Here is a 15,875-nt window from a genome sequence, read left to right as displayed (position 1 = left end):
CCAGAGTGACTGCCTCCTACGGCCTTCATTACAAAGGATTATACAACAGTGAATATTAAATGGTGGGGGAGGAGGAGGAGTGTGTTTCCCCACCGAGGTCAAGGCCAAGGTTAGGGATTAGGTTTGGTGTTTGTGTCCTCGGGAAGGAGGTAATCTACAGCCCAGCCAATAGAGACCCCGCTCCGGGGACATGCTGGGAGGCACCACTGATGAAGAAGACATGCAACTTATGAGGGCTGCTTGAGTGTTGCCGGGGCAACTGGTACAATCCCGGGTCCTTCGGTGAAGCTTTCAGCAGCTTTCAGCAGGCCTCAATCACACTTCCTTTCGCTTGAGAGAGTTTTTTTCATCCTCTGGCACTGTTAAATAGGAGGGAGGCCCAGTGTGTTCAAAGGAAAATGAACAGTAGTCGAACGTATGAGGTAATATAGGGAGGCATGTTCACTCAAATAAAAAGATGAGAGAGCCTGTAAGGGTTTATTGGTTTTATAATTAAAAAATGGTGACAGATTAAGCAGCAGAATACATACATATCGCTAGATTAGACTGAGCAGATGAAGTCAGGAAACATGCATAATGAAACAAAATGTGTACAGACAATATAAATATTACTTCTCTTAAGTAACAGCATCAAAGTCATGAAAAGGGCTACATTTGATCAGTTAAACATCTTGTTCCATCATTAATAGCAGCTAACTCTAATGTTATTGTTTCCATGATTGTAATAATATACTTATTATTTATTCAAAGCCTGCATTTGATCTTGCCATGCTGAAAAATAGGGCAAAACAGCAGATGTTCAGCTGTCTGCACATTCAAACATGTTGCACTTGTGCAGACGCCCCCATCAGTGATGTCACATACATCAGATAGAATGGGCAAAACACACTCTGTGACATCATCGATAGGTTTCTACACTCACAATTCCACCTCTTGCTTCTAGAAAGGCAGCCAAGTCAAGAATACCAGGTATGGAAATGAGTAAGAGCCCACATGAGGATATATAAGACCTCCGTTCACCCACATACTCCCCCAACGCAGCCCCACCAGAGTGAACACAGTTCCGCCACCCAGGACAAAGAGGAGGGCCTCTTAGTCGCCCTCGAAGGCCCCGTTGGTAGCGCCCTGGCATTCAGTCTTTTTCCGGCATTTGGACAAGATCCTGTGGAGCAGGCTCGGGGATCTGTGTGTCTGAGGTTGGGAGGCCACGGGCTGTGGCACAGGGATCTGGTGCCTGCGCACCGGGAAGGGGCCCTCGGTCTCACCTTGGCCACCGTCCAGCACCACTCCTCCTGCTCCAACTCCTCTGCTCCCCCTCCTGAGGGCCTGCCGAATGTGTCCACTGGGGGACAAAGAGGAAATAACAAACACAAAGGCCCTGTTTATTCCTCATGACCCAAATTCCACCGCTAGCAGACAAGGCAGGCACGGAGCTGTACAGGGGGCTCTGTGTGGTGGTGGTGTGTGAGCACGGTTCAGTGGCAGGCTGTCAAAAATAAAAGCCCCCTACTGTCAAATAAACTGCAAGAGAGGTACAGCGCCCTGTCAAATAACTTTTGCGGCAACACTGAATGTAGCATTGATAAAACTTTATTTCCTTTTTGACGATCCATCCTCAATGTTCCCATGCTATTTTGATTGGGCGATCAAACATTTTCCCAACATTTCAGAGAAAACTACAGGGTCTTCCCTTTCCCTCCTGCTCCTCTTTAATGAGATGCTGTGCAGTGAGAGGGGATTCACTAGATAGTGCGTTTGAGCTTGTGTCCGTGTGTGTGTGTGCGTGTGCACGCCTCCATGTACGTGTATGTTGGGGGGGGTTGTAATCAGTGTGCTTTGTCAACTAATGAGGGACGAGAGGGGCCACCTGTTTAGGGGCGCTGGGCGGAGAGCAGTATGAGATCTGGGAATGGGGGATGTGTGTGTGTGTGGGGGGGTTCGATGGTTGAACAGCTGCTGGGTGTGTGCGTGATGTTTATGCATGTACTTGTTGGGGGGGACGTGTATGTTTGTTGTTATGCCTGTTGTTGTGTTTTTTGTACGCTGTATGAGTTTTACACTTACTTCCCATGTCTACTGCGTACACCGGAATCGTTGCTTCTCAGAGATAAACTCCTTCGTACGGCTTTTGGAGGAAGATTCACCTGCGAATATGAACCATTGAGCATGTTTTTTAAATGTTCAACAGATGGCAATACATAAACGTTATACTTCCTCTAGTGTCTTCTCTTATCTAGCTTTTTTTCCTTCCAAGTTAACTCACAGACAGCTCCAACTTCTATATTGGATACTACACTTCCCATAATGCAACTCAATAATGTTTTTCATTAGACTCTCCCTGCTCTCTAAACGCCTCTGATTACCACACCAGTATGTGATGTCGGCTTTTCGTTAGAATTTCTTCAGCCAAAATAAAGATAACCTTGATGACACAACTGTGACATCATCGGGGCTATTTTCTCAGTCTTGAGAAAAAAAGCCACAGAAGACATTATACAACTCTTTTCACCAGCTGGGCAGTACTTAAATATTCATGACCAAATGCAACAAACAAAATTGAAGTTTGGAGGGAAAACCACTTAATTAACTCAACAACACAGCTGAGACTTAAACATATCTAAATGAATAACTAAATGAAGTTGGTAAAAATAACCAAATGTTCTAATATAATGTGTTCATGGGAAGAAGCCGTGTTTGAAACGCACAGAATAGAAAGTGCAGTCTGCCTTGTGACATTCAGCAGCAGCAACAGCACAGTCCAGTAGCGCTGCATTGCTGAGCTCATTCACTGGGCAGCCAACCAACCTGGCTCAGCTCCATCACACAGGAGGCGGGGAAGTAGCCCTGCTGGCCGCCCTGCAGCCGCCCAAACCACCGCTCCTCCTCGTGCTTGGGCAGCACCAGGATGACGTCACCCAGAAACAGCTCCAGCTCGTCGGGCCAGTGGGGCGTGTAGTTGTGCACCACTACCATCTAGCGGTCAAAGGGAGAGTTGCAGTCGGTTATTTTCACTTTGGATTGTGTGGATGTGATTTTACAATGACTTTAAGGTTCAGTTTGTCGTGTTCCTGTTCCTTTTTGTTGCATTGATAAAAAAAAAAGATCAAGTCACTGTCCATGCTGTACTCTGCATTCTCCAGGTTAGACTCAGTGAATGGAGAGGATTATGCGTCAAGATTTAGAGATGAACTGCTGTGCAGTGAAATAGAAACCCTAAATTTGGGTCTACTCTTCATAATCTGTTCCACCTAAATATGGTCAGTGGTTGTCAGAGGAATTAGATGAATTGAACACATAATGGAGCCAGAGGAAATTGACCGACTTTACATAACATCAATGTCAAACTCATATTAATCAATCCCCATTGTATTTAAGACTTACAAAACAATAGATAATCATTTTGGGATTATAGTTCTGCTGTTTAGCACCGACACATAATGTTCAGTGAACAACCTGCAGCCGATGATACATTTTTATCAATGCAGATCAGATGCATATCTGAATAAGGGAGAATGTTTAACTTGCCGTTTCAGCTTCTGTTCTGTATCGATACCTGCCTGTTAACCAATGAGTAGAAAATGAATCAGCAAAAAATATGTTTTATATGCAAATCTGAATTTCTTTCCATCAATGCATGGACATAAGTATGTCAAAACAATACATGAACAGTCCCCCGGTAGAGAAAACAAACAATCTATCACGTTAGTTATTAATCATCTGACATTGACAGTTCATCTTGTCCTCACTAACAATGAAAAATGATGTCATGCTAAGCCACTCTCCACTGCGGATATGATTCCACTCACCTTGAGGAGCAAGGACAGTGGTGAAGACTTCAAAGTGCTCATTGCTGTGCATGTAGATGCGCTGCATCTTGAAGATCTGACACTTGCGCACTGACCGAAGCTCCTTCACTCTCTCTGCACTAAATGCAGCTGACTAAACCACTGCAGCACTGACTGAGCTGGACCCAAGCAACAACACGTCCTCCTTGGGGGGGGAACACACACACACACACACACACACACACACAAGCACGCACAGCACAAGACTGTAGGCACGAATACAATCTTAGTTTATTGAAGAAAAGTGCGTGATTATTAGAGTAATTGTTGGGCTTATCTTAATTTTGAAGATGACATTTTGACCAGATCTATTTTCAATATTGTTTTGCTCAGCAAATGGAATGAAAGGCAGTCTTCATCTCATAGATCATGCTTGACCACCTCATCTTCATGCCAGTGCCTATTGTTCTTTGACCATCTGGTGACATGCGAGGGAAGTTTAGAGGCCGCTGCCGCTGCTCGCCTCGACACGGATGAGAATTAATAATTCCACCTTGTCAAGAGTGCTTGATTGATTTATGGTTATTGACTGTGTCCTATTTCCAGTGGCATGGGTGAGCAGGGACAAAGATGAATGGGCTTGGGACGTGGTGGCGGACTGCTCAACAGATGGTGATTGAACCCTCCACACGCACACACACACACACACACACACACACACACACACACACACACACACCTCCTCTTTCCCGCTCTGGTGCGATGGAGCTTGGCTGTGAGCTTGTGTCAGCGATTAAAAAGCATCCATCAACAGCATGAGAGATCACTCAGCCAGACAATCATATCCCAGCAGTGGAAGTTTGCTGCAAACCTGCAGCCATTATGCACATGGCATCAATTCTAACTGCAGAAATACTTGGAAAATGGATGCATTTTATTTTCACAAGCAATGCTGGAATCCTGTCAGGAGGGCAATGCATAAGCTTGTGTGTGTGTGTGTCTGAAAGTGGAAACACCTGTAACTGGATGAGGCAACTGATTAACCTCGTTATCTTTATCCTCAGCAGCTGTGTAAAACACTTCTTTGGTCTGAACCCCCTTCTGGCCATAAGACGAGTCTCTTCAGAGGTGTATGTACGGATCAAGGCCTTCCGTCATCAGTGTTGTGCTCACTAGGATGATAGAAAAATTATATTCAGCGTTTTCTGCCCATGCATTAAATGTCTGCTCCTAATTCAGTGTGATGCCTCAGGACGTCAAGGCCAGAGCAAATTCTTTACATAACTAAAAATGATAGCTAAGCTGCACAGAAGACCGAGCTGATGTTTACTTCTAGGAAAGAGAAACATGAGCACTGAGTTCAGGAGCTTCAAGCTTCTATCGCTTAAGAAAAAACCAGGGCAAAGTTTAAAATGCACACGGAAATTCAACAAAAAAAAAACACCTGTTGTGCATCACCGTTTTAGTTTGCAAGCAAAGATGCAAGTGATATTTTTGGGAAACGTTGCATTAGCTACATCTACCATCGTGGCTCCATTCATAATATATTGAATCTGTTGCTGAGATGCTTTCACTGTCAACAGTTTGCTTCTGTAGTTTAATTTAAGCAACCGGATTTAGCAAAAATAAAGATCTTTCATAGTATGGTTGGGTAATCTGAAAATATATAACAAGAAACATTGAGCATTAGTAAACAGTCAGAGATCTTGCCATTCATACAAAGACATATAACCCATGAATATGTCTGGGTTCAGCAGATCATTGTGGTTAATGTGACAAAGCATTGAGCAGGTTATATTGGATTGATATTGAAGCTTTTATGATTTAATTATTCATATCTTGACTAGCCAAAAAAAGACTGCCACAATGTTGATTTATACAAACTTTTTCCTCTGATGCTTTAATAGTTTTGTTTTACAAGTCAATATGTAAGTCCTCAGTTGCTGCACAGCTTCATTGAAGCAGGCCGACTGCGTGATAATTTGATCTTTTTCACAGCAGAAACTCAGTTTTTCTTCTGGTATTGTGCATCCCGTCTCACTGGCATGACCTACTGGGACACTTAAAAATAATTTATCTGCATTTGGATCATTTTACCGACTAGGAACCATCACACCTTACTCACTGATTACTTAAGTAATAGATTTAACTTGTAGATAACTTTGATAGTTTAAATATACATTTAGAAAGTACTGTAAAGTAAGTCAACTTACAAATAAGCAAACAAACAGTCATGTTTGGTTTTAAATAGAAACCGTTCTTTAACACTGTTTTTAAATCACTGACATACGTGTAACCATTGAAGAAATGACCATTGCCTACTCTGTTTGCAATTATTACAATTCTGTGAATACATTCAGTGTTTGTTGTCCCGCTATAGCTGACTTTAAAAACAATTCTGCGTTTAATTAAAAACAGGGACAAAAAAAACAATCTACTGATTTTAATATTTCATCAATATTACACACATAATCAGCTGACCTACGTGAATGCTGGGACTGATAGTTATAGACGAAATAGAGTCACCACACCACACCCCTCACCCACAGAAGATGAATCAAAGAGTCATTTTTCATATTGCATCATTTGAGTCCAGATGTTTTGATGCCAAGGCACAGACAGACACAGCGGGATACAAAGTCCTCAATGCTTCCCAAGTTTGCCTCTCCTCTTCCCTCCAGCTTTACCTCCATGACCCCCTTTACCTCCTGCTTTTCCTCCTGGGCCCCCTTTACCTCCTTTGCCACCCTTTCCTTTGCCGCCACCTCCTTTCCCACCCATGCTGCCTTTGCGTCCCTTCTTTGACCCCTTCTTGAATCTGGCTGCGGCCTCCTCCCTGTTCTCCTCCCTCATCTGCTTGTTGACGGCCATGTCGATGTTGATCATGGGCTTCTTGCTGCCCATGTGCTTCAGGAGCTCCAGCTGCTTCTGCTTCTCGTTGGAGAAGTTACCGATGAGGGGTTCAAACTTCCTCTTCTTGCCCGTGTTCCTCGGTGGCTTCTCTTTCGGCAGGCGGTCCTGGAAACGGCCCACGGACGCCGTGGAGGTCTTGGCCACATTCACGGCTCGGACCAGGTCTTCCTTGGACTGCTGGGGCATGGGGACCAGCCCCACGCCGGGCAGCTTGATCTTCTGCGCCCTGGCGATGTTCTTCAGCCGGTTGTACTCGTTTTTGTCCACCCTCTCCTTCTTGGCATGGGCGCGTTTGGCGAACTGGTCCTCATTTGGGTCTGCGGTGGCCGGCACCTCGATCAGCCATTCCTTGGTGTCGTCCTTGGCCCTCTGGTAGCCCCAGCGCCTCCTCCAGTCCTTCGCGGTCTCGTCCCACACCAAGTTGGTCTTCTTCGTCTTCTGGATGCCTTTCAGCTTGGCAAACTCTTCCCATTTTGTGGGAGGTCTGGGCTTCGGAGGTGGTTTCTCTCTGGGCAGCGGGGTCGTCGTGTCCGGTAGTTTGGTCACGATCGCCTCTTCGATCCTCTCCGAGGGCTGTTTCCAGATCTCGTTGACGAGTAGCTGCGTGTTGTCGCGAGCTAACGAGCGTAGAAAGTCCTCTTTCTTCTGCTCCCTGAAGTCCCGGGACTCGATGCGGGTTTTGTCGAAAGCCAGCAGGTTACCGATGTCAAACTCCAGGTCCAGCTCTTTGTGGACGGAGATGCTCTTGAGTTTCTCTGCTTCTTCTTGCTCAGCTTTAGCCAGCAGCGCTTCCACGCTGCACGCGGCCATGTTGGTAGAGTGCTGGGTGACGTTAGCGCTGCACGTGCGGCAGAGAAAAACAGACTCGATCACATCCGGGTCACAGTTCGCGTGGAGAAATACCACTTATAGCCACAAGAGGTGGAGGTTGCTCCATTTAGTTGGTTCTGTGGTAAGAAAAACTAACTAAGATACACATTTAACTGTATTTATCCCGAGGGGAAATGTTGTGCAGTAGTTGCAATGCAACATGGGAGGAGTGCAAATATTAAAAAAGATAAGATAACAATAAGGTGCAAATCCAAAATATATATAATGCCAAAGTCATTAACTATGGATGTGTCTTAACATGTATTCTGTGTGCCACTGTTATATAGGAAATAATCCCAAAAGCACTGAGCTGTCAAATAAATAAATAACAAAAACAATCCTAATACAAATATAATTGTATAAAAATTAACAACTTAAAAAAAATATAAATTTCTGAAAAGCCATCTTTTTCAGCAATCTTTTCGATTCCCTCCAGACATGTTTCAATAACATTACATCTTTCCCTTCTCTCTCAATGACAAATCCAGATTATGCAAAATATGTATTATTTCAAGTGTGTGTGCACTGGAGTTTCAAGTCTTCACACTTGTGCTGATTGCATACTGGAACAATGACGGGCTATCGAACTAGACGTCACAAAATCATCTTGTGCGTATACGTACACGCCTTCAAGGTGCTGAATTGGATATTCACAGCATTAATATCGGCACTACCCTATGTAGCGGTAGTTTGTAAGCAAATTATTAAATTAGCAAATTATTAAAAGCAAACTATTCAAATGAAATGCTTGCAATCTCGTAAATAGCAGCTTTAAACAAAGATTTGAGGTGAGCACATAAAAAAATGTTCCCCCCAATGTGAAAACCACCTTTTTGTATCAAACTCTGAACATACATCGTTCTGGACAGTGAAGCCCAAACATTTACTGTAACAACGAGCACAACATCTGAGTAGAGGGGGACACTTTTTACTTTTCACTTTGAAAGTAAATTTACAAAAATGCTGTTCGTGTGTAATTAATTTACCAAATAACACAATTCTGTGCTTAGTTGCTGTTCTGCAGATTTTGAAACAGATTTGGATGTGCACACTCTTGCACAATTGACAAATAGTTCAAATTACTAAGATTACATTAGTGGAAACTCCCGTGCAGGGACACTTCAATGAGACAAATCAATATAAGTGATATAATAATGAGTGAAAGTTCTTTTCTCTGTGAGTTTCTGTGCTGTAACTCTTATAGTGGCGGCACATCATTTTAAAGTTATGGAGTTGTGATACATTTTATAATAGGATTACTATAAGTGTTTCCATGAGATATTAAATTCACTGAAGTATAAATATCCTTCCTTGTCTCTCATATTTTCTGTATGTAATCCTCCCATAGATTCAGGGCTCGATTAACTCTATTTTTGTCCTTGTCTCCACTAATTTGGAGAAGACGAGGAGGGGGAGGACAATTGACTGGCTGCTGGTGGCTCAAAGACGATGGTGTTATTATTTTGGGCTCCAGTAATTACATTCATCGCCACACTTGCCATGTGAATGCTAACACTTTGACAGGCACAGAGATAAGGTCACAAGTGATGCTGTGTTTGGAAATGCGTAATTAGTGGCCCAAAGTCCCTCTTGTGATTTAGAATAGGCTATAAGGTCCTCTGTGATGGAAATGTATATCGTCTAAAAGCCCCCAATTTAAATATGTCCACTAGTTGGCTGCTTGCGTCACAGCATGTGTCACCCACTGTCTCCACAAGTGTTCAAGGGGTTTTGCTGAATTTTGATCCAGCGTGAATTCAGCCAAACGGGATTACTTTCCTTGGTGTTTCTTTTATGGAAGAATAGACAGCACAGGCCGAATGAAGTCCTCTATGAAGCGAAGCCATTCGCACTCTCAGTGTCCGTGTCTCCACAGCTCTTAAATGTGCTTAAAGGATAAGATTAAGAAATAGTTTACTCCATAACACATCGCTGCTTTCATCTGGAAACCCTCCTCACAGAATTTTTTCATTGGTTACTTTCAGTTAAAGGACCTCAAAGACTCTTTTTATTCCGAGATCCTGAAAAATGGACATTTTGGACACTCAGGAGTTTAAATCTGCATTATAATGTATACACAGATATACTGTGTAAAAGTAAAAGAAGCAATGCCGTTGTGTAGAAATACTCTGTTACAAATAAAAGTAATCTATATTCAAAGTTTGACTTCAGTAAAAATACAAAAAGTATTAACATCAAAATTAATAGAATAAAAGTGGAAGTACTCACTCTGCAGAATGGTTCATTTCCGAATAATAGTCTAATGGATTATATTTACTGATGCTTTAATGCAGAAGAGTAATTATTCATGATGTAATTGGTAAAGGTGGGGGTAATGTTATATTTTATAATATAGCTTAATGATCATGTTGATTATATTTTGTATTAATAATCGGAATCAGCAAAGTAATTAAACTAAACCTGCAGATGAGCTAAAAGTACAAGACATTTATTATGCAATGCTGTGGAGTAAAAGTATAAAGTAGCAGAAAGTAAAATTGAAGTACCTAAAAATGATATAGTTGATCAAATTCTCTTAGTCCTTTTCTTTCCCTCATATCAGGTATTCAAACGCCACATTCAAAACCTGTATTGAACAGTCACACTCTCCTTATGCCTCTCAGATTCAATGTTAATGTGCTCTCTGTGATTTTTGTATGTGACTGTAAATTACACTGCCATTTTGACCAGGTCTCTCCTGTAACATCTAATGTATCTGTTAAGTAAAGACAAATACACAGAATAAAACACATCAATTCCAATTTCTCTTTCATTTTGGACTGACTGGACAATCTATTATACATTTCTGGCCTATGTCCATAATTCAGCTGCATCTGCAACAGGCGATGCCCTGTCAGTTTTTGCATGTAAATAGTGTTTTATTTCATCAGTCACTACCACATAAGTGTCACCAATTGTCATCCAATCTTCAGCTTAAAAGAGATCCAGAAATAACTGAGATATAATGAAGACCTTTTTATGAATGAATACATTTTGTGAATGGTTCACTAAGCAGGGACAAACCCATAACTCTAACAGGATCAGTGTTGTGCGTTATTCAGAGCACTACAAAGACCATTCATGCCACATATTATATTATATTTATAGAATTAAGCACGTGCAGTTACAATGTTTGCATTTGTCCACTTCATTTGAATCTTTTCACAGAGTTTCAATCCTATAAATGATCTTAAATGTGTATCTCTATTCTGCATCTCTTCACAGAGAAAATTTTAGTCATGAAGATCTATGTGCATCACTTTTTGTCTTTAAATACCTACTGACTGGTGCCCACCACAATCCATGAATCACAGGGGGAAAGAAAGGACATTCATTCATGCAAAAACTAGCCAGGGGCTTGAAACTTCCTTCTCCTTCAAAAAAAGTTGACCTGTTAGCATCAAAGACGAGGTGAGAGCGCCGCAGGGCCAGATATAAAAGGAGGGCAAAAAAAATCTCATCAGCACCATCCTGGCATAAATCAGACGTGATAAGCTGCTGACAGTTTGCTCCTGTATTTATAGTTGTTGTATTATTACATATAATTCTTAGACCTACTTGGCTGGAGGACAGAGAAGTTGTCTTTGAAACATTTCTTTCTCCAGGATTTTGTGGAACACCATTCTGTTTGTCGTCTAAAGAAAATAACATGCTTTATTCATAATAGACCATGGGGTGAAGTCTGCCTTTTTCATCAGGAAAATGAGTGCCTAAGCATGTAGAAGAGGATGTTCAAGCTTCACACATGTTTCCAAGGCATGCATATAGCAGGCTTTGGATAGATCCGCCATTGTGGTAACTATCATGGGTAACAGCTTCACATGACATGATTTCTCAGAGTGGAATCAATAAAAGGGACTGTCTGTCCAAGTTAACCCTAAGCCTGCTCATGCAAAACAAAAAATCCACATGACTGAGCTGTTAGCTGATAGGCTTAGGCACTTTTGTCTATTACAGTCACTGCTTCCTGTTTCCATGGCGAAAGGGAAATGAGCGTCCCCTGGCAAACAGAGTTTAGCTGGATGACAGTTGAGGTCAGAGCCTTTATTGATCTGCTGTGGTTGGGGCAGAAACACCATTTGGCCCTGTGCGATGCCGCAGACGCCTGCTGCTCTCAAACTACCGTCTGCTCCGCGTGGTATCTCACACTTTGAGAAGGACACGCCAGAAGATAAACGACATTATCTGTTTGTTTGTTTTTTTGCAGGCTATAGGCACATCAAAAAGGGGGCTTCACTTTGCTCTTTCAAATCGTTTAAGTTGTGACAAATGATGACAAACGGTATTCCTGTGTTTCTTTGGCAGGTATTACCCATCTCTCAGGAGCCAGGCCACATTAGTGTGCTGTTTGCAGGTGAGCAGGAAACACAGCTGTGGTCTCCCGGAAGTGCACACCCTCTCCGTTCAGGTGACGCGGGTGACACAGTTTAGATGCACCCAAAAAACCTGGCTGGGTTCCTAGAACCAGCAGGGGCGAGTCCTTGAGATATCATTCCTGCCACATCGGCTGTGTGTGTGTGTGTGTACCACACAACGTACATGTTTGTGTGAGTGTGTATGCGCTGCAGTGGCTCCATGCTGGATGTTGGAACCAGACGGAACTGGTTAGTTTCTGGTGTCATGGCAACATACAGAGGTCATCCCTCAATTTGGTATTCAGCAGCACTGTGGGCTTATCGCAGTGACATCATCGGGTACGCCTTGGACTCTGTTAAGTTGGGGCCTTCACCGAGTTGCCCCACAACTTTGTGAAAGTAATGATGAAATGATGAGAAGATTCCTCTGTCTCCTTCATCAACAGCTAGCACTTGTTTCTATATGTTTTTGCAGAATTTGCAGGTATAGTTTCCATTCTATTAATATTATAATTATTTCAAATTGATAAGTGCAAATACAACCATCAGTGTAATATGACTGTATAGCCATCAACAAAGTAAGAAAGACTGAGCTCACAGAAAAACTAAGTGTTAAAACAACACATGGTTTTAAGGGGCATTACAGCCTACCGGACAATATCTTAGCTGTACCCAGTAACTTACTGAAGTAACACCTTTGTACACATTTATAGAAAAAGATTCAAAGTTGATGTTTCCAGTTGTTGTGCTAGGCTAAGCTAAGTTAACAGTAATGGTTGTAGGCTCGTATTTAGCAGATCAATATGAGACATACACACAGAAAGAGAAATAGAGAGGACTTTGCCAAACCTCTGCAGCCTCAGGTGTCATCCAGCATCTCGGGTCGAGCCTGAGAAATCCTCTTTGAAGCTTTAGTGCAGCTCCAATAATGAGGGGGCTGAGCGCGGGGCCCCATACGTGAGGGGCATCCAGGGCCCCTATTGATCCCCCGTTAATTAGTCCGTAGGTGCACATTGGCGCATAATTAGACTGATACTGAGCTTAATGAATGCAGACAGCCACTAATTCCTCTCAGAAATTGTTCACTGCAGGAAGGATGTAGAATTTGGTCAATCAGACGTTAGCCTGTTTTGGTAAAATGATGCTTTTTATAGATATAGTTCATACAGATAACAGCTGCACAGGATGCATAGTACCGCACGCCCTTTCTTCCCGCTGCTGTCAGGCTGCAACTGAGCTCTCAGTAAACCATGAACACTTTGACACTGTTGGACACTTGGACACTGTATTCACTGTGGACACTTTAATTGCACTCACCTGGTGCAATATAAATACATTTAAGTACTTTTATATAGTCTTATTCAGTCTGTATATTTCATTTAAAATTGCTACTGTACTCTTCTCTTACTGTTTTTACTACTGTTTTTACTACTGTTTATTGTTATCTTATTTATTTTACTGTTACTATTGTTTTTACTATGTGTCTCTATTGTGTGCAAGGCTGCTGTAATCCTGCAATTTCCCCCCTGCGGGACTAATAAAGGATTATCTTATCTCATCTTATCTTATATGTATAGCACATTACTGTATTTTAATGCCATTTAATGAGCACTGATCAATCTTTGTAAAAATGTTGCTTATAAAACGAAAACAAGCCACCCTCATAACGTATCCTTCACATGCTTTATCAAAGACAAGAGGGCTTTTAGCCACTAAGTGCTACTCAACTTGACGCCGACTGATTTGATGGCAATGGACCATGGGGAATGAAAGAACAAAAAAAAACTATACAGATAGAAATTGTTCAACAAAATATGCGTTCTGACAAGTATCAAATTGACCGTTCCAGGGATGCATTGAGGACACAGAGGACGTGCTGTCGTCTCCCTCGTGGGCTGCAAGTCATGCCCTGCTGATGTTTCATGACGGATTTTGTAGTCATACGGACATTTTATCCGTCTGTTGAACTTCAACTACTTACTACCTAAGTGTTGATTGGGAGATGCAAGTCAGGATATATAGGATTGTTCCAAATCAGTGACACATAGAGCAAGTCTTCCTTTGGTTTCTTTTCACGCTCACCGCCATTTTTACATTTTAAATTTATTCTGCTGGAGTCTCCGAAGCTTTCACATTTTCCCCCCTTTCTATCTCTCTAATTAGGCAATCCATTAGTCCATTTCTGACATTACTTACACTTGATTGCCATTAGCACCTGCAACAGGTGATGCCATTTGACTATTTGCATGCACTCTTTTGTATGATATATTGAGTGCAGAGCATTGCACCCTGAAGAGGATGATATTCCAAGACGACCACCAGGGAATAGTGACTTTGCTCTTGAGCCATTCAACAGGAGCTACTCCTCCTGTATCAGTCAATGTTGTTGAATGAGACAGAGGAGTGGTGCTCATTAGCAAAAGGGCAGGAGTCACCTTGCTCCACTCATCTTCATGGCCACTGTCACTTATCGCTAACAGAGTGTCAGTGTGTCACTGGCATGCTAAGCATATGATCATCGGAGCAGAGGATCGGTGACGGTGATACGTAGTCCTTCTCGTGTTCTCATGACTGTGTCCCTCAAAGTGATTCCTGCCCGCCCAGTTTGCTTTGTTCTCCAAAAAGTTGTCGGATCAATGCTGTGATTGTATGTCGGTCACGCACCTCACAACCCTTTGGCCTGACATGATGCAACAGTCACTAATTGCAAGCTACATTCACCCAACCACTCTTGTAGCATGACAGACGCCGAAGCATCAGGATCCCTGGGGACATTCCTGAGCTATAAATAATATGGATCACATACATCTATGCAGGGACCCTCAAGGAACGGTATGCTCGCTTTGATATGTAAATGTAATCCTTGCTTTCCCCTCCTCTGTGCCCTAGAGTTTGAGTAAGTGAAACAATTTAGAAGAATTTCACAAATCGTCAGGTTTAGACTACTTACACACCCAAGATTCCTTAAATAACATTTGATCTTAAACTTAAATCATCATTTGACAATTAATACTGAAGTTGTTAGTCTGTACATTCAGATTAATGAGTTCTGACATTTTAATGCTAATGCTGAGGCTAATTTGACTATGAACTGCCAACGCTCTGATTTGCATTTAAGAGCCAATCGTGAGCATTAGTAAGTGATGTACAGAAAGTTGAAAACCGAATAAAAAATGGCATTCATACAGCATTACAATTACAAATACAAAGTTGAGTTATGCATGTGTTGATTGCCTATTAGCAGAATGTGTCAGTGTGCATTTGCAAGGCAATATGAGCCCCTGAACAGAAATCGTGAAAGTGGGCTCTCAAAGTGTGTCAAAGTGTGCCAGCAAAGAGCGGCGCTGGACACAAATGGACACTTTAAAGTATAATTGTTAAGTGCCTCCAAAGAACAGCTTCCAATATAAAAACTAAATTGAACTGCCTTAGCTGCATGTGACACTGAATGAGTGTCAAAAGGTCTGACTAAAACTGTAGGTGGTGAACTTGCAAAGCTCAGCTTGAATGTATGGAAGTGCTGCCTCTCAGAAACCGCTTTTGTAAATTATCTAATGCCTGTGCACAGAGGAGCGAAACCTTGTGTAAGGAGCATAAAACCTGTACCCCTGAGAAATGAAAAGATCTGAACATCAATGAACCTTTAAGGGGAGTTTGGGATCTCAGCGTGCAAAGCAAATTTCCACCTTCTTCATCCTTCAAAGAGGGATTTTCTTCTATTCAATAAACACACTTTCAGACCGTGACAGCATCTAAAGAAGGTTTGAATCTGTTTTCAAAGCAAAGTGTGATGCTGCTCCCCTCTTTGGTATTATTTGGTGTTTCTGTTATTTTGTCCACACTTGCTCAGGCTCTGAGTTTAGATGTGAGGTAATGGCTTTTTTGAAATGTGGTTTTCCTGCTGCCAGTGAAGAATGCCGTAAAAATGAGCTGTGATCAAGATGGCAGAAGT

The 15,875-nt window shown here is 42.2% G+C and overlaps 2 protein-coding genes across 2 annotated transcripts; both read right to left on the bottom strand.

Annotated features, from left to right (window-relative positions):
• Positions 1-654: 654 nt before the first annotated feature.
• Positions 655-3,873, bottom strand: LOC306750788 (uncharacterized protein; the record flags this gene model as incomplete). The annotated part of the gene is made up of 5 exons (XM_079234262.1): positions 655-1,342; positions 2,065-2,144; positions 2,806-2,973; positions 3,526-3,557; positions 3,807-3,873. The coding sequence occupies 5 exons, from the start codon at positions 3,871-3,873 to the stop codon at positions 1,093-1,095; spliced, it is 597 nt and encodes a 198-aa protein (XP_079090388.1). The 3' UTR covers positions 655-1,092.
• A 1,797-nt stretch (positions 3,874-5,670) lies between these two features.
• On the bottom strand, positions 5,671-7,508 carry rrs1 (ribosome biogenesis regulator 1 homolog; the record flags this gene model as incomplete). The annotated part of the gene is made up of 1 exon (XM_079234536.1): positions 5,671-7,508. One exon carries the CDS (start codon positions 7,506-7,508, stop codon positions 6,429-6,431), a length of 1,080 nt encoding a protein of 359 aa, XP_079090662.1. The 3' UTR covers positions 5,671-6,428.
• Between the last annotated feature and the right edge of the window lie 8,367 nt (positions 7,509-15,875).

Source organism: Taurulus bubalis (assembly GCF_910589615.1).
Source record: "Taurulus bubalis genome assembly, chromosome: 18".
NCBI lineage: Eukaryota > Metazoa > Chordata > Actinopteri > Perciformes > Cottidae > Taurulus > Taurulus bubalis.
The sequence above is the reverse complement of the archived record's forward strand: the minus strand, read 5'-3'. Positions and strand labels throughout refer to the sequence as shown.